General features: G+C 37.3%; 1 protein-coding gene across 6 annotated transcripts in view; it reads right to left on the bottom strand.

Annotated features, from left to right (window-relative positions):
* The window catches only part of SESTD1 (SEC14 and spectrin domain containing 1), a 78,316-nt gene that overhangs the window by 9,105 nt on the left and 49,005 nt on the right, over nt 1-20,206 (bottom strand). For 5 of the 6 annotated variants that reach the window (XM_089519657.1, XM_089519656.1, XM_089519659.1 and 2 more), the window contains 6 exons: nt 15,950-16,063; nt 13,687-13,784; nt 12,254-12,309; nt 9,561-9,772; nt 6,002-6,124; nt 554-748 (listed from right to left, as the gene is read on the bottom strand). In XM_089519657.1, coding sequence (XP_089375783.1) covers nt 554-748; nt 6,002-6,124; nt 9,561-9,772; nt 12,254-12,309; nt 13,687-13,784; nt 15,950-16,063 — 798 coding nt within the window. The remainder of the gene's footprint in view (nt 1-553; nt 749-6,001; nt 6,125-9,560; nt 9,773-12,253; nt 12,310-13,686; nt 13,785-15,949; nt 16,064-20,206) is intronic. The other variant, XM_089519661.1, reaches the window with a different exon arrangement.

Here is a 20,206-nt window from a genome sequence, read left to right as displayed (position 1 = left end):
AAGATGAAGCAAAATTGCATCAGAGATAACTGGAAAATACAGCTTAAGTAACAGGGCCTTCAGGTAAATATGAATATTCATTTGAAAAAACCCCCACAGAAACAGCCATTATATCTTTAGTAGCATGTCATCTCTTAAGGAGTAAATATAAGTAAAGTTGAAGGCTTTCATGGCCGGCATCCATAGTATGTTGTGGGTTTTTCTACGCTATGTGGCCATGTTCCAGAAAAGTTTCTTCCTGACGTTTCTCCAGCATCTATGGCTGGCATCGAGATGCCAGCCACAGATGCTGGCAAAACGTCAGGAAGAAACTTTTCTGGAACATGGCCACATAGCCTGAAAAACCCACAAAAAGCTATAGTATATATAAGGTCTGTTATGTGCTACATGTTTAATTTTGCAGAAATGCTAAGAGAACAAGTACACAGCAATTTTTGAATTTCCTCAGAAATGGATTGGCCTTCATTTATCCCTGTGGTAAACAGAATCTTGTTGACCACCTGTAGCAACATTATGCCATGAGTGTGAATAAACACATATATATTATACTCACATCTTGGGCTACACCATGGAATTCAAGTGCAGCTTGTAAAAGATTCTGCCTAAACTCCAGTTGACTGGCTTGCCGGTAACAGACATCACTCAACTGCTGTTGTAATGCTTTCAGTTCTACAAGATCTTCTTCATCCCCAGCATTCAGCAAAGCTGCAATCTGTTGATTAAGTTCCACATAAACTGCAAACCACTCCTGCAAAACCAGCCACACACGAAGTACATGTCAGTATTAACAACTTTGTCATGTTCTTTTCCAAGCAACACATGTAATACGTGATCAATGAACTCATGTTTCACTCATTTATGGTGCACAGGCTCTGAGGATCTCCAGGCCATCACTATTTGTGAAGTGTATTTCAATCCACTGAGCTCTGGTGCCTGACTAAATTAGTTACCTTTAAAGACATTAACAACCCCCAGACCACAAAGCCTACAGACTTTGTAAAAATTTGTCCAAGCCGAGAACTGCCTTACAGGCCCTTTCCTGTGTGTCACCATTTGCAGAAAGTCAGAGGCTAGGTGCAAAAGACAAGGCCACTTCTTGGATGGCACCCAGAAAGTCCCATTCGTGTTCACAGAAAGTCTGTTTAGTGTTCCACCAAGCTCCCTATGTGACATTTAAACAACTAAAATATGCTTCTTTTAGTAGGTTTTAATGTACACTCACAACTTGCAATTTTAATTCTACCCTATGACCATTTGTGTGCTAAGTTTTATATGTTTTGTAGTCATCCAAAACTCATAATTTGATGTACTATGTTTTAATAAACAGCACTGAAAACTCTGTAGAAATACAGAACTATATATAACAGTCAATAAATATAACACATTAAGAAGATGACGTGCCATGACTTCCTATTTCAATTGAGTAATGTTATGTCACTGCTTCTTATCATATTTTGTTACTCTATTTTCTACTCTTTTATCTCTAATCGTTTATTTCAATGACAAAACTTTTAGAGAAAGTCCTGTCTTAGTCACATACTAGCAAGCACAGTATGAGCCTACTCATTGACTGAAATTCCTAGACAGTAAGTAGTAATATCATATTTTAAAATAGGAATCATGACTCAGGTCTTTAAGGATGGTGCAATTCTTGGTAAAGCAGAAGGAAATGACTCAGTGTTAAATGAATATTTAAGCTATTTGCAGTACCAGTGGAATAATTTGCTTGCAATAAAGTCTGGATCCATTTTAGTAAACACAGTTAAAAGTAATTAGCTTGTAAATCAATGAGACAGCAGATTAAAGGAACACTTGAGTTATTTAAAAAGCTTTTATGTATATAAGGCAATAACTTCTAATTGCTGCCTTGCACAGCCTTTGGTGTCAATTTCTCAAATTTGGGTGCAAGAGACATATTGAGTGATATTCTCTTAATGCTTTATTTACTATGGAGATCTTTCTAAATGATTAAAAATTCACAAGAGTCCAGAGACTTTTGGCAGTGGTTCCCTTAACACTATTATAAATTCATAATGAAAAAGTTAGTAGCTGAACTATTTGTTGCTTCAACTTTCTTCTGACTTTTCGACCTCAGATGGGGTCCTATTATAATTGTCCACTCTTAGACTTATGGATATGAATAATTTCCTACTACTTCTGCGATACATTCCTACAGATATAGCCAGTCCTGGTATGACTCTGATATGATCATGCTCAATATCATTACTTAAACTTTTCAGTTCCTTGGTATACCAAGGACAGCACAATATTGTGCCTACCTTCAGAGTTATAGCAGCTTGATGTCACTTAAACAGTCATGGCCCCATTTTATTTTTAGTTTGGTAAGGTACTTATAATTCTCAGCCAGAAAGCTTGGTGCATTTCTTTCTAAACCATAGCACTGGGAGAGCAAATTCTATGTATCTCATCAAACAACAAACACCAGGATTCTGCAGGATGGAGCCATGACAATTAAATGGTTTCAAAGTGATGTAATTCTGTAGGTAGATACACTCTACCTACAGAAAACAATTAAGATTTTCACACAACATTGTGTTTAAAGCATCAATATCCTGGGAATAACCAGCAAGAAATCATTCATGGGGAAATTCTGTGAAAGATTTGTTACTGGTTATTCCCTGGTTATTCCCGGGATAATGATGCTTTAATCGCAATGTGTGTGAAAATCTTAATCGTGATTGCGCAATATTCATGGGATAATCACTGTTTAAACTCTCAATTTCCCCCATGTGATAAACTCCTATGAAAGAGTCAGAATGACTCCTATTGAATATAGGGCAGATGTGGAACAGAAACCTTCTTGGTGATCCTGATGGATGACCACAAACAGGATAGGAGCCAATGAGTAGTGCATGTTGATTTATTAAACAGGTTTCTGGAGTGCAAGATTTCAAGGCAGAAGCAAGCTAGGAAATCTTCTCAAGCTTAGATTTTAACTTCAAATAATCTAAGAAATTTTGTGTTTCCATACTCTGCTCTAAGCATCCCCAAAGTTTGAATCAGGCACTCTTCAGCTGTATCTATTATAGTAATAAACTCCAAAAATATCAGAGAGAGAGAGAGGGGGGGGAGGGGCGCACACAACACAGATTGACTCCAAAATGGCACAAATATACACTTATTACTAGGCAAACAATAGCCAGAATGCATTAATGTAGAATATTCTTTTTACTCATCCATTCCATAATGAATCTGTAAAATGTGAATCTGGCATTTACAAAAGATTACAAGATTTTTTCATGAAGTATGCAGTGAAATAAGAGGCAATGAAAAACCAAGGCAGCATGGAAGCAACTGCTGGCCACTTTATCAAATGCTGTCAAGCAATATAAAGTTCAAGAACATGATTAGATTTTATAACATGATTTCAGCTCCTAATCAAGGTTTTTACACTTCAGTAAGCCCTTCTAAAACCGAAGACTTTCAAACAAGACTTAAGAAAGGAAAGACTCAAAATTCAAATTTCTTAAAATAAATGAATAAATAAACACAAACTCACAGAGTCTTAACTGGCCATTAGATACTTACTATTGTTGTTGTGTGCCCTTAAGTCATTTCTGACGTATGGCAAACCTATCACAGGGTTTTCTTGGCAAAATTTGTTCAGAGAGGCCTTTGCCTCCCTCTGAAGATAGAAGAATGTGACTTGCCCCAGATCACCCAGTGGGTTTCCATGGATGAGAGGGGATTTGAACCTTAGTTCTTTGAGTCATAGTCCAGCATTCAAATCACTATACCAGGCTGGCTCTCAGATATGGCTACTCCAGAAAGCTCATACAATTTAGGATGGTAACAAAAATAAAAACATAATGCAAGTATCAGTGGTACGAGGGCATTTTACCTACCACTAAAATTTGTAGGCATCAATAGAACTATTGGTTTTGTTTAGCACAATGTTTTGTTTATTGATATACTGGGATAAAGGGAAGGCCATAACATTGTGCACAGTTGTGTTTTGAATGTGTGAATATGGAATATGGAAGACTATGCCCTGATGACAGTAAGAGACTCAATAGATTTAACCCATAAGACTACCACAGCAGGCTAAGCGTCTATGGTGACATGAGCCATGCTGGCTCTTATGATTGTGTTGAAGTGCAATTCTAGAACCTTGGAAACTGACAGAGCCTTGGGATCTGCCTTTTTAAAACAATGCCTGTGATTAGTGGGAGTTAAAAGGTCGCATGTAGAAGATGAGATTGGATATATAGTGGGACCTCCACATCCACTGAGTTAGGGATGTAGGACCCCTGTGAAAATGGGGAAAAAACTGCAAATAATAGTGAGAATACCTCTATAGGAATATCTAGGTCCTCCAGCACAAGTCTGCACCATCTGCCGGAGGCTTACCACAGAATTACACAGGAGGACCTACACATGCCTAGAAGAGCATTCTCTATAGGACTTTCTAGGTCCTCCATCATGACTTCTGGCAGACATTGACCAGAGTTGCACTGGAGAACCTAGAGATTCCTAGAAAGAACATTTTAATCAAATTTGTAAATAATCAAGTCCACAAAAGTCAAAGCCACAGATATGGAGGGATGACAGTAATGCTGTCTAAGCTAACTAGAAAAGGGGTGACTGAGAAAGCTAGCAGAGGACTTTGCTCACACGCTCAAGAACGAACTGAGTCAAAGATTATGTTGAGGAGCTGGATTGACTTGAGTTGATACTACGTCAGATTCTGCATGGCTGAAACAAAGGACAAGCAAACAGAAGAGAGTGAGGGTAGCCAGAAAAGAGTTGATTTGCTGAGATAACTATCTGGAATGTCTCGGTCTTTGTGAATAGCTAATTCTTCAAAACTTGTAGGATTGTAAGCTTTCTTTGCTTATTTCTTTGCTTTGCTGGGAATTAATGTCCCAGCTGATGTTGGCTTTCCAACTGAGACTGATCACTCTCAGAGTTGTGCCTATGCAAGTGGGGTCGTGAGTCTTCTTTCAGCTTTTAAATGAGCTCTCTGAGGTGCTGAACTATATTCTTAAATAGGCTCAGCATCTTGGCCAGCTGCTTTGAAGTGAGCCTGAACCTGAAATGGATTCACCATCCCACAGTCATGAGAGCCTAATACCACCCCTAGTGAACAGACAAGTGCAACTTAATATGGGCCCATCTAAGTTGCATACTATCTTTTCCTCTTAACTCAGTGGTTCTCAAACAGTGGGGTGGAGGCCCCAGAGTGGGTGCGAGAGTTGCTGAAAGGAGAATGTGAGACTTGGAAGCTCTGATCCCTCTTCCTTCTCCTCCTCCCCCCAAACTTTCTTAAGTGTAAAATCTACACATGCGTTGAGTTAAATATTGAATTTACTTAAATAAAACTGTTCTAATTTGAACAATGGAATTCTTTATAAAATGATAAAATATGAATATATTATGAATGTTTGGATGAAAATACACACACTAAATAAAAAAAATATTCATATACTATGTTGAGCGAAGAGGTATCTGTATGTAGATGTAAAGGGGAACACAAGGATAAAAAGTGTGAGTACCACTGTCTTAACTACTATGTTTTCCCTCAACAAATAGCCACATACATTTGTGGAATTTAGTGGAATTCACACCAACCTCAGGAGGTTTTATAACATAATTTTTTAAATCCTGAAAAATAAAATCTGCTTAACATGAAGTAACCTGTACCCCAAGTTTATATATGAGCATGAAAGTAACTACCAGAAGTGTTTCTCAGGGTAAGAATATTGCAAAATGCTTCTAATGTTGTGTTTTGTATCTCATCAGAAGTACAATCATTCTTCTTTTAAACATTAGTATCCGGCCATGATGTTAGAATTTAATTAACAATCATTGATATCACCAACAGTTACTAGGCTGGTACATAAAAAAAGAGGTGCAGTCTTTTATAACTCATAAATCACTGTCTAAAATTCACTAAAAATGTCACTGGAAAATGTTGCACATAATTAATTACATATAAGAACAATCATGCAGTAACTTCCCGGGGAAAATGGGAACTCACACTGTGCTGACTCTCAATCTCTTCATGCTTCTGTTGCAAAGCTTGTGAGGCTCTAATTGAATCACCTATCCCCCATTGTGTTCTAAGCTGTTCTGAACCAGGTCCTTCAAGCCAGTTTACTACCTGTTAAACAAACAGCAAAGTTATCATCATAGCAAATAATCAAACTAGAACAATCTAGGTAGATTTTAAAAGATTACTATATTTAAAGTATCCCTTCTTAAATAATTAATGAAATACATTGTTAATAGCAATTATGTCTCAATCACAAGTAAAACAAGAGCAATCGTAGATGTAGGAGCAAGCAACTAGAGAAAATCCAGCAATACTGAACAAACATTTCTCAGTGTGTTTTTTTTTCTTCTAAGGGAGGGAATGTCATCCTTGTGAAGCTTCACAAGCATCATCTCACTTCAGAAATCAGAATATCAAACTTGTGCTTTTATTGCCAATTCCTACTTGCATTAGTAGTAGACACAATGAAAAGCTTTGAGAGTCTAACCAAAAGCTAACTTGTATTAATATATAAAATTACAGAATTTCAGCAAATTAAGGAATAAGTCTCGTGTATGCTCCACTATTTGATGCTTTTTCATTACCGACTGCAACTTGCAGGTTATTTAGCAGCAGTATTTAACAGCAGGTTTCAGAGCCTAACAAATGGGGCTGGATGAATAGCTATCAGAACTGGCAGCTCACCACAGGAAAGACTGCCACACAAAACCCCTGTGGATTCTTCTGGCCCTGCTTATCTGCATGATGACAGAAAATGAAAACTCACAGCTTCATGCAAAGTGGGAGGTAAAGACATTTAAGTGGAAAATCATGAACAAAAAAAAAACCCCTTTTGAATCTACCTATATGTATCTACCTATATGTATCTATATATGGTTATATATAAAACACAGAGAGAGATGGCCCTTGTGGTCTCTTCCAATTCTATGATTAGAATGAGAAATAATTGAAGATGAAGGCTAATAGCTCAAGAATAATTTCAGCCACACATTATAGGAGCTGACACAAGTGTAGCAAGTTTTTTACTCTTCATTCCACTTCCCCTGACCTCCACAACTGTAGCTTCCTACAGTGCATTTTTGAAGTTGCCATGTTTTTAATGGGAGAAATCAAGGGATTTCAGGAATGATGAGGAACATTAGCAATTGTTACCTTTAACAAGCCAGTTTGAGAAACCATGTTTTGAGGTTGGCTTGTTCGAAATAAACTAGAATTAATGTTAACTTATTCTGTCAGTCAACATATCACATGCGTACAAAAACCCCACAGAGAAGGGGGAGTGAAAGCAAAGGTTTGTGAACTCTTCTCAGCTGCTTGGGTAGGGAAGGGGAAGTGTAAGAACTCAAAGCTTGCTGTGCCTTGTATCTGCTCTGCGATGCCTAAGGCTGAACCATGGTTTACCGTGATGTGTAATATATATACACCAGGTTTTTAAAAATAGAAAACAGAGAAACAGACCATGTCCTTAAAGACAACTGAGACCACAGGGCAGTCCAGTGAACAAGGCTTTGTTTATTTGTGATTATTAAACAGGTAACGTTATCAGTCAAACTGCTCCATAATTAATATCCCACTGAAACGTTTTATCACATGATGCTATAGAACAATAGCAATAGCAAGTACATTTCTATACCACTTATCAGTACACTTAAGCACTCCCTAAATAGTTTACAATGTGTAAGCTAATTGCCCCCAACAATCTGGGTACTCATTTTAGCAACCTCGGAAGGATGCCAGGCTGAGTCGACCCTGAGACCCTGGCTGGTATTGAACTCACAACCTTGTGGTTTGTGAGTGAGTGAATGCAGTATCAGCACTGAACCACTGCATGCACCACCAGGGCCCATTTAATCATCTCTTGATATTGGCGCACTCCCATTTCCCTTTGATCATATTCCTTGATTTTCTTTTAAATAAATAAATAAATAAATAAATAAATAAATAAATAAATAAGTAACTTACACTCTTTAGACTATTTTAGGGCTTACAAAACCTAGCTCTCCTACCGAAAGCATTTAGATTATGTTCAGCAGGTAATTTCAAATTGATATTAAAAAACCAGAGACAAATGCTTGCTTTCATTGCTTGCCAAAGTTCAATTCATTTACTATGCAGCTTCAGTAACACAGACAGAGCAAATGGATGACAATTTCTAATCAGAATGATGCAAATTGAGGTTGGTGCCCCAGTAAACAAGTCTATTTAAATGCATTAATGATGGCAGTTTGCCAAAACTAGGTAATAAACTTCATTCCAACAGCCCATCTTTCCTATATTATTTGAATACTCAAGTTATCAAACAAAGTAAGCAATATGCAAAAGAATTTCTTTTCAGAAGAAATCCTATTTTTTAAAAAATGTGAAGTATGTGAAAACTGTGTTTTACAGTTTTAAAAGGAGAAGCAAGAATTAATTGTTATGTTTAATTACGTCTGGAAAGTAACATCATTTGACTTTGTGCCCTGTTGCCTCCTGCCTCAATTTGAAATACCAGTATTTGAAGGCTAGAAGTTTATGTGCATTCATTCCACTGAGCAGAGCAACTAACCAACCAACACACACACACACACACACACACACACACACACGTACGTACACATACATCTAATTTCAAATAATGAGCTGGGGAGAGGAAGAATGAAATGATTCCATTTCCTCTATTATCTCTACTGAGACTATGTCAGCAAATGTGTTGAAAGCACCAATTACATACTGATTTCTAAAATACCAACCGCATCCCTTGTGACCTTTTAGCACACAATTCATTATGAGTTTTTTTTTAATTATTATTACTATTATAAGAATTCATTCTAATTAGCACCAATCTTCCATCATCGATGCTGCTTTCTATTTTAATCACTGGATATACCAATGCATTTCTATGTTTGCTTACTAGATAAAATTTGTGTTCTATTTGTCTTAAATGGCTTAAACAAGCAAACATACACATGAGGGTTCACACACACACCACCCAAAAAGCAATCGTTGTTTTTTCTAGCCTGGGGGAATCTTCCATTCCAGACTTTATTGGCAGCTTAGTTAATGCATATAATGTAGCAGAAACCAGTTAGTATTATTAATCGCTTTAATAACACAAGTACTTGAGTGCAACTGTGGCTGCTCCTTGACATCCCAAGATTTAAGGAAATGTAAAGAAAGGCACTATCCTTCAATATTCTCAGAAAATAGTGCTTAGGAGAATGACAGAATAAATTGAAATCTGGCAGTTAAAATGACCAAGCTGAACACAATACCGTTCATGAACAGTTCACTCACTCTGATCGCTCAGTACTTTTCTACCATCAAAGAACTGACAACATCCAACAATGTGAGGTGTCACTGAATTTTGCAGGACTGTTGGCTCTTTGAGGAAAGTGAAAGCTTTAGTAACTGGAGCACTAAACTCTTCCAGTGGGAGAACCAGTAGTAAATACAAGGTGCCAAAGAGTAAAATAATATGTTAGGCCAGACTTATTAGACTAAATTAATTGACTACCAATAGCTAAATGAACAAAACACAACCAAGTAAACCTTGGCAACCTACCTGCATTACCTTCTGTTGAATTTCCTCAAGCTGAGTGCGCTTGCTTCGTTGTCTACATACTTCTTGGTACCGTGTGTATTGTTCTCGGAGTGAATCTAGCAACTTCATAACCTGGGGTTGAGCCAGCAATTCATCATCCATGGGAGACCATGAAACCCCACCATCTGAACCATTAAAGCGGCGTTGTTGTAATTCAGATAATAATTCATGGCCTTTAAGGAATAAAATATACACATACATTATTACAGGACTTAAATATGGGTTTAGAAATAAGACTTCCAATGAATGCAGGCAGCAGAATACTGACATAATGAGATCACATCAGCTAATCCCCATTAACAATCCAATCAATCGATTTAGGACCATCTAAATTTTCTGGATCATTTTCAAAGCTGCCCCATGTACTACCAGAATCCAAGGGGTTAATACTGTTATCTCTGTCCAGAGAGGGTTGTACCACCATTTACTTCACCTGTACTAGATGAAAAGGAGAAGAAGAGCTGGGTGTTGTTATATTGGTGACTAATTAAGTAAGCATATCTCCAAGTCTGTACTCCCATACTCTTAGAAGTATCATGTGGGTCAAGAGTACACAGCCTTTTCAGCCCCAAGCTTCACATCTATGTACTGGGTGTAAATGGGTATGTACGTACGTATGTATGTGCAAATGCACTCATGCGCATACATACACATACACATTTGAGAATGGGAGGACTGAGTACTACTGGACCAAGAGGATATGTTGGGTTGGTCTAGGGAACGGGAGGTTAAAGATTCCTATTCCCCTAACACTGACAGCTTCCCTGCTGCCATTAGTAGGAGGCAAACAACTATGGATATTTGGGGGCTGCTGCTTCCCCTGCAGCTGTCAGTTGTTTGGAGACAATGATCTCAGCTGTTTAAGGAGTGGGGAGGCTCCAGATTCTTTTCAAAACTGACCCCAGATAGCCATTGCTGCTTCCTCACTGCCATTAATAATGCAGAAACAGCATTCTCAACCTTGGTAGTAGCAGTTGGGATTTCATGGCAATGGATAAAAGCAAAGGTTCAGTAGATACAGCTTGACAAGCTGAACACAGAAGTGGCCATGATCCAGCTTTTGAAAACCAGAGAGAATAAAAAATCTGTGAAACTCAGTAGTACAATGGCTACAGTGCACAGCAATAGCCATGCACTACTACAGTGCGTAATTGGCTAATGATGTAGAAGATTGGAAGAATTGCAGCTCATGCCTCCAACATCCCAGCTCTGACAGCCAATCCAGGACAACACAGCTGGTTATATGAAAAAAATCCTGGGAGAACCAAGAAAATCAACACAGTTCTCCTATTTCTTCCTCAGAATATCTTATCCCAAAGGATAACCAAGACTGTCTCATTTCCAAACCCAAGTTTGAAACCAGACTGGAATGGCTCCAGAAAATCAATGAACAGTGGATCCTTGGTATCCACTGGGGTTTGGTTCCAGGTCCCCCTGTGAAAACCAAAATCTGTAGATGCTTAGGTCCTATTAAATATAATGGCATGGTAAAATGATGTCCCTTATATAAAATGGCTAAATTAAGGTTTGCTTTTTGAAATTTATGTATTTTTTTAAAAAAAAATTCAAGCCGTAGATGGATGAATCCATGGGTAAGGAATCCATTGATATGGAGGGACAACTGTATAATAAAAGTGCCTGGAGTTTATAAGGGACCATTTCTTGGAGCACCTCGCCCAGGAATGAGATATTAATAACCAGTCTGTATTTCTTTCTGTCTTTGGGGTGCAGGTTAAATATTTTAAAATAGCTGGTACTAGTCCCCCTTTTTATTTCTTTTAGAAAGTTACCTTTCTAGATCACATGGGCACACCCTTCCAACTACACATGTTAAGTCAAGAGGACCAAAGGTTGAACATACAAGGACTAGCCAAGCATACTATACCCTCAGCAACTGAGAATCATCCTGTGCAACTGAATCAGGTGGTGTTCTGGCTGTTGCCACTAGTGGAACCACCGTAACTGTAAAATTTAGATTGTAATGTATATGATTAACTTTATCGCTAATGCTTCTCACAAATTCCTCACAGTGTGGCAGCAAGAGTACAATTAGCTGCCAGACTATAACAGGTGCCTTGTGCCTGGAAAATACTTCATTGGATATCATTGTGAATATGCAGTGCAGGCAGCTAAGAAAAGATGATTTACTTTGCCAACACTGCTGACAAGATTAAGCTTGATAACAGGCTGTGTTTGATTAGATATGGCACAAGTCTTCCTCTCCTTGCATTCCAGTCATCCTCCCACTTAAGTCTTAAGTAAGCATATCTCCAAGTCTGTACTCCCATTATCCTTCCCAATTGACTTTTTATAAAAGAACTTAAATTCTTAATTGCCTTCTTGGCATTCTCAGAGGTTGATTAGCATTTCCAATAGAATGGGAAGCTAGTACTTTTATTTCTGCATGGTTGCTGTTCCCAGAAATGGGAGAAGACAGAATGGGGGTGTATAGAAAAATTATATTTAAGATAAGGAGGAATAAATTCACAGATGCATTTTAATTATAATTGAGTGATTGACTCTGAGTACTTTAGTTAATTGACAGACCCAGAAATGAGCCATTAACATTATGTCCACATTCATACTAATTCATAAAAATCAATAAATCAAAAACAGTAATGATGTCACAATGGACTCTTTTTAGCTTACCATACCTGTCTGCAGAACAGTTTCAGGATCAACAGATGGAAGAAAATTTAAATCTATAGACCTTGAAATAGAAAAGTAAATCACTGTTAATTACTTGTAGAGAAAACAGAAATTACAATTTTAGATAAGACTGTAGCTTAGAGACCTCTAAATACTGAGTTTACAACTTTTGCATTTCCCACACTGAGTACTACAGATATCTACATTTAAAAAGAGTGACAATTTTAACAATATTGAAAGCAAGCTTTCAAAATCTCAATAACACTGGCATATTTAATTGAGAAGGCACTATATTCTATTCACTTGCTTTTCAAATAAGACACATGAGTAAGCATTAGCAGCCTTGAAAAACTATTATTAATACAAACCCAGCCTCAATCTGCCCTGTTAGGTCACTTCCACATAAATTATTTACTGAAGATCAGTGGCAAATGGAGCTATTTGGTTTGTCAGCACTGAAAATATATCAAGACCTATGTAATCTTGGAGACATCTTGATACTCCAGCACAGCAATGAGGTTATGGTTCAAAATGTAAGGACTGGGATTTGTCTTCCTTCTTTTTAGCATGATTATACTTTGAAGAAATGCAAACCCAGCAGTCACTCTGCAACAGCAGATGTCATTACCATTTAAAACATGTAGTCTCACAAGTAAAGGATGACTTGAAAAGACACCTAGAAAAACAATGCACCTGATAATCTCAGCTATAGCCTTCTAGGAACAGCCTAATCCAGATCTTGGAAAGTTTTTGGGTTTTTTAAAAAAAGAATGACTGCAACGACAGATGAAAATCACCCATATCTGAACAGTGCCACCATGATGCCCTGAGTTTCAGAGCCATCATCCTGTCACTACATAGGTATGGATAATTTCAGCATGTCATTCTATCCATTCTTCTTAATAGTAGCATTTCGTGTTCTACCAAAGTCCCAGTAGTAGTCATTGTCATCTTCCCTTACTATAGATGCCTTAATCTAATTGCTTGTTCCAAAAAGACTCACTGAGTCAATGGAGGTTGGTAGGTTCACAATGAATTTAGGTCAGAGATTCTAATCTGGGAACACAAGAAAGTGTAGACAAGTGAGATACTAATGCACAGAAACCAAACCCACTTTGCTAGCAATGCAGAGTCAGGCAACAACACTAACCTAGAAAACTAGAAATATTTCTACATTGTTATAAGCTAGAAAAGCTCCTTCCAACATTTCAAAATTGACATGGCACATAAGCAAGAGCAAAAATGATGGCTAAGCATTTCCTGTGGCAATACTAAGGGGGTTAACAGTTCAAATTCCTATCCAGATATAATTTTAAATACACACACATGTAGGATATTCCCCAGCACTGCTCTGGACAAACAGTTGGGTTACTTTCTGTGATCTGACTATACAGGATTCAGTTGCTAATTTAAAAACAACAACAAGAAAATGGATTACCTCTCTTTTTCCTGTTGGTTTCCTTTATCATTTCCACTGTTGATTAAGGCAAGTTCATCCAGTAAAGATGTAGATTCTTTTGTAAACTTTTCAAATGCCTATATAAAACATTTATGGTTAGCATTACTGAGTTTTATTATTATAATCTAGTACTCGAAAACCAAGTACACTGTCCTAAGTGTTCCACTACTGACGATCTCAAATCATTTCTAAAATGATATACTGCTTTTATCAAGGAGTGAATATTAAGACATGGACAAACAACAAAATTAATTATGGAAGTTTGTTATTTTTAGACTCCCCAAAATAAGCAATAACACAACGGCCTGAATCTTATTGGTGACCCTAACTAAAGTAGAACTACTGAACCAGTGGGATTTACATAAGTGTTAATTGCCTATCCAATTATTAATTCAGTGGGCCTACTGTAACTGAGACTACTAATAGGATTTAGAATATTATTTGCACATATAATTAACCCTTCTCTGTCCAGAACTGTATCTATTTTTAAAGAAAGCAAAAGTTGAATTGATGAACATTTGTGGGGCAAATGTGCTCAAGTTAAGCTAAGCACATTGCCACCTTCTATTCGTTTCAACAGTGCACTGAACTGACCTGTACACCCTAACTGTGAGAAATGTATGTTCTTAAACCAAAATCTTAATACAGCTCAATATGATCTACAAAGTCTGTCCCTTCATTTTAGCTTTTGAATTTGCTGCAAGATTCTTGAAATTAAGCCCAATATCCAAATTAAAATCATCTTGCAGAGACTGTGTTGAAATGTCCATACAACATGAGTCACTGTGCTGTACTTCCTTTAGGGAAGCCATCTGGGATATCTCCCCAAACACCCCAGAAATGGGTTACACCTAGTCTGCTTGCCTAAACTGGGCATACTCTCTCTTAGCCACAGCTGTTCACTTTGCATCCAGCAGGAGGTCAGGCCCTAAAGAACAACCAAGCTGTGAACCTTATCTTTAATAGAGAATGCTAACCCATCAAGATCAGGCTTCTCTAATGTTAACCACCCATCAAAAGCACTTTTGTCAATAGAATCATAGAATCATGGAGTTGGAAGAGACTGCAAGGGCCATCCAGTCCAACCCCCTGCCAGGCAGGAAATCTCAACCAAAGCATCCCCAACAGATGGCCATCCAGCCTCTGTTTAAAGACCTCTAAGGAAGGAGTCTCCACTACACTCCGAGGGAGTGTATTCCACTGTCAAACAGCCCTTACTGTCAGGACATATTGAGCATAAACTGGTAGCCCTAATCCATCCTATTCCTGTTTCCAGGAACTGGCTTCAGGATATCAAGAGCTTCTCTGGGTCAAATGGAAAAGAAAGAGAGGTGAGTGTCATCTGTATACTGATGACAATTCATCCCAAACCTATGGGCAACAGAAGTTCCACAGAGATGTTAAAAACTAGAGGGAACAAAACATAGCCCAGTGGGATTCTATAGCCCAAAAGTGATGGAGTTGAGCTTCTGAAATGGACTTCCCAAGAAAGTATGGAACCTTTGTAAAGCACTGCCCCTATAATTGATGTGAAATGCAGAAAGATGCCATGAGTGATGATATCAAAAGTCAATAACCTAAAATGGATGTATTCACTACTCCGTTTCCAGAGTCAAGCAGGAGAACCTACAAAGCCCTCCACATCTAAAAGAAAACAGGTCCGAAGCCAGACTTGAATGGGTTCTGACAATCCATTTAAGACCTCTTAAATGACAATACAGTGGAAACCTGCCATCTGTGGGCTTGCCATGCACAGATTTTAGTAGCATCATTGGATAGCAAACCCTGTTGTTCCAAATGGTTTAGCACATGGGTAAACATACTTATGGACAACAGAACTTGAGGTCCCACATTTTTTTGTATCCATGAGGGGGAGGGTCCCAGAAAGGAGCCCAGTGGAAATGAAGATCCAACTATATACCCAAGTGTTTTGCTCATAAAATACAACATTCTACGCAAGTAATCTTCAGTCAAAATGGATTTGGCCCCGTTTCTAAGCTTAAACTGTCAAGAGGTGAATAAAACAAGTAACAAAGAGTATCTCTCCCTGCAAATACATGGCTGATTTCTAATTAATCAACCTAATGATGTCATGCTTTACCTTTACATGACACCAAACACTACTAGAATGGAACATATCTACTATGTTTGTAATTTGTCTTCTTCACTCTCATCTCCCATGAAAAGCCTACTGAAAGAGTAAGATAAAAATCTACAACAACAACAAGAACAAATAACTAACCAGCCTCTTGTTCAGCCAATCCATATGATCATAGGCAAGACTTCCTCCAAAATCTTCTGTCAGCTGGCATGGTTCTATATACCGGGTAAGCTTGTTGGCAGATACTAAAATTACCTATGAATACATTAAACTGCATGTTAACAACAACTTAGATCTCTGAAATATTAAATGTTATAATGAACTTTCAATCATAAAGCAGACTTTAATAAGTGAAATTATAATAGTTTCATAATGCAAAGCTTTTCACCTATATGATGCTTTCCTGCATGCTACTTAGGAACAAAGCAACAGCCAATGTTTCAAAATGCAAGATGCCAAAACAATGTTTTATTTCCTTTAGTAATACACTCTTTGTTCATTGCAAGGGTTTATAATCCCTAAAATCTTTTAGTAATTCAGTTTACAAAGCATTTTGTGGAAAATTACCGACAGCTAGAGTTTGTTAGATCAGAGTAACATGAACACTATCAATATTTCTAATAAAGGAATATTCATAAACAGAATAGATTATATATTGCAGTATGAATAAAGTTGTGAAACCTTTTTCTTTTCTTTCTTTCTTTCTTTCTTTCTTTCTTTCTTTCTTTCTATTTTTTTGCAGGCACACATTAGCAAAATGTGTATTTTTCTAGTTTAGAAGTTTCTGAAGGAGAGCCAAACATTTCCCTTCTTCTTCCAACTTTCATATCACTTCTTAACTTAAGACTTTGGCAGAATCACCACTTTTACAAACACAGAGTTCTGCCAGTTCCTTGGTACCATGAAAAACCACTCAGAATGCCTCCAGCCTAAGGAAACTGCTTCACTATTGCAGAATGATATTTACACTAGGTTACAGAAGTATGTGAAGTAGCATACCATGTCTTTATTTTGAATGACCTGAGAATTCAACAATTAAGAGGTTTTTGAAGCTGAATTTTCTGCCAGGTATGCCAAATATGGAAACTGCTTCACTACTGAAGAAAAATATTTGCAGGAGAGTACACAAGTATGCAATCAGGCATACAATGTCTTTAGTTTGCACAACCTGACAAGTAAACATTTAAGAGGTTTTTTAATTTCTTGCCAAATATGGAAGATGAAAATTGGCAGCAGGGGAGGAATGTTTGTTACCTTATAGGTCCAAACAAATTGCATGACCATTTCAGAAGGATCTGTCCACTATCAATTATTTTTACAATATTTCTATTCCACCCTATAGCCAAAGATCTCAGGGCAGCTTAATATAATAACACGAGTTTGAAACAATAAATAATAACTTTAAAATACTAAAAATATATTAAATCATTTATCAGTTAAAAACTAGAAAATTTTAAAACTTGTTAAACCAATTTTTAAAAGTGCAACCACAGCACATGCAGTTTGGATAAAATCAAGACTTTAATAAAAGGCCAACTACCATATATTCTTGACTATAAGTTAAGCTCCTGTATAAATTAAGGGCACCTTTGGGGCCAAAATTATGGATTTTGATATGCCCCATGGATAATTCAAAGGCCAAACTTAGGGACATGTAACAAAGGATGTAAAAGATGGAGTAAATGAAAACAGTGCCAAAGAACTTGCAAAATTTTGGCAGGCCTAACTGTTTGTGATCACCCTAAAGGCTGGATGAAGGAAGAGGGAACTATGATATGCAATGTGTGTATGAGACGATGAGGCAGAGGTGGGGCTAAGAAAATGCACACATGTCAAAAAGGATGTGAGACTAAAACACATTATCAGTTTTAGGATGATGAAAATGACACAAGCCAGATTTTAAAAATAAGGAAATTTTAAAGAATGCCCTTGGCAAAATATGTATTAATCCAACATTTTAAAAAGATGGGCTTGGAGCTCTTCTTGTAATTATGTTTACCATTACCTTGAATAATCAAAAGACATTTTCAACAGCTGTCTTTATTTCAAATACTGACTTGAAAATTTGTATTTTCTCAGAGTACTTTTTTTTTACTCTAATCCCAAACCCGTGCTACCCTCTATATCATATCAAAAAGTATGATTTTTCATAATTAGATATCATTAAATATATTCATGATCAGTTTCATTAAACACCATGCTTTTTTAAAAAAAATAATAATTCCTATATCGTTCAAGCACAAGGCAATAAAAGCTATGTTCTGATTTCATCTGTCCTTCTTTCATCCATATTTCAAAGCACCGGACAAATTTCCCCAAGGAATCACATTAATGATCATAATTGTATCAGCTTTTTGCCTCATCAACTGAGAGCTATTCAAACCCTTACATGAATTTAGATTTCACATTCACAAGATGTAAATATACTTTTAGCATTATCCTTTAGTATCATTATTCAGCCTAAACAAGACATACACACGCACCTGGGTACAAATGGATTATCTGGCAACAGATGAGGATACAACATCAATTTATAGTGAAAAGATTAAACTTCCTTAGAGACTGAAGACAGAACTGGGCAGATGGTGGCTGGGATCAATAATTTATGCCTGAGGTCTCTTATTTCCCTTTGGTTTCCTATGCCTGCCCCATAGTGCTATTCATGACTAGCAAGAATGGTAGTGACAGGGTTGAACTTCAGTCTAACTGCTCTCCTCCCCATCATATCAGAGAGTTGCAATTTTGCTACTGCTAATGAAAATTGTTTAGTGGCAACATTTTTTAACCTTGAAAGGAATGCAAACTTCATGGAATCTTGTATTTGGCAATTTTATTAACAACTATACTATTAGCAAGAGCCAGCATGGTATAGTGGTTTGAACACTGGACTATGACTCTGGAGAACAGGGTTTGAATCCCTGCTTGGCCATGGAAACCCACTTTCTTGGGTGAGTTATATACTCTCAGTCCCAGAAACCTCTATGATAGGTTTGTCTTGTAAGTCAGAAACACCTTGAAGGCATACAACAACAACAACAACAACAACAACAACAACAGCCATTGTCCCATAAGCTGAGAGATCTGTAGAAGATAATAATGACAGGCACAATACAGCTAACTCTACATACTGTAGGCCCTACAGAAATCACTGAAAGACATTTAAGCTCTTCCACTGGCTCTTCTTTCACTGATATCAGTAGAAAATAAAAGTGTTTACTTTTAGCTAGATGGTGATGACTGTAAAATTATCATAGGTTTAGTGGAGATTAATGGTGTTTCCATTGCACTCAATGAACAAACACCTCTGGGGATTATGTTTGTACCTATAACTTGGTGATCTCAAGAGAAAAACGCACACCAAAGGTTGGTTCTTTGAATATATAATATTATAGCACCCTGGCAGGGTTTCCTTCTTCTTCAACAATATGGTATAAAAATATTGCATACTGTGCAAAAACTAATGTAAAATTTATCACTTGCAAATACTAACATATACACATGAACAACCGGTTCATACACATAACATATTCAGTTATGAAGCAGCAAATTGTATTGTTCTCAACAATTACTGTATTAATCACCGAACAACACTTAATTCTGAGTATTTTATTTAACTTTAATGTTTTGGCACAACTGTTGGCAACAGCATTTAAAAATATGGAATACCTTCTCCATACTCAGTGCTTAGTATAAATCAAAATGTATACTTGTTGAACTGAACATGGATTTTTGGATTTCTTTCCAGAGGTGATGGGAATTGTTGAAATGCCGCTTCTTTCCACACAATTGTGGTAACCTGGACCACAAGGATGGAGGTACTTCTGTAGCTTCTTTCACACAAGAGAAAGAGGGTATAGGCCATGGTCCAAAACATCACCCATTACTCCCTAAAAGAATGTAGGACTGCTATTTCAACATCTGCATGATTGGAGAGGTGTAAGAATTCAACCCAAGACAGTAAAGCCCAATTTACAAAATTCATCACTATCATCTTTCATCTTCAGCACCCTTGTCTAGCTTTGCAGAGATTCTGAAAGCCACCCTTTCCATTTTTACAGTTAAAAGAAGCCCCAATGAGTGTAGATGGTGCATACATAAGAATTGTGGCAACTGAAACTCTTAAAAGACCCTTATATTCCTAGGATCTTTTCAGATTATTCCTGTTTCCTTCTAATTTCCCTTTGAAAGCTTCACTGAGATGACATACCTTTGCCTTTCCTACCAAACGTCCACTGAATTTTTGGGACTTCCAGATTGAAAATGGCCCTGTGTAGCAGCCCCACAGGGGCAATAGCTGGTTGGGAACAAAACCAATCAGAGGGAATTGTCTCCCTGGTAAAGGAGGCTCAGAGGAGCTTCATTTGTGTGTAATTCCTGTTCCTAGCATCAAAGTGACAA

This window comes from Sceloporus occidentalis, unplaced genomic scaffold (assembly GCF_023333645.1).
Source record: "Sceloporus occidentalis isolate IW3139 unplaced genomic scaffold, rSceOcc1.0.p SCAF_4, whole genome shotgun sequence".
Taxonomy (NCBI): domain Eukaryota; kingdom Metazoa; phylum Chordata; class Lepidosauria; order Squamata; family Phrynosomatidae; genus Sceloporus; species Sceloporus occidentalis.
This window is presented reverse-complemented; position numbering and strand designations above follow the sequence as displayed.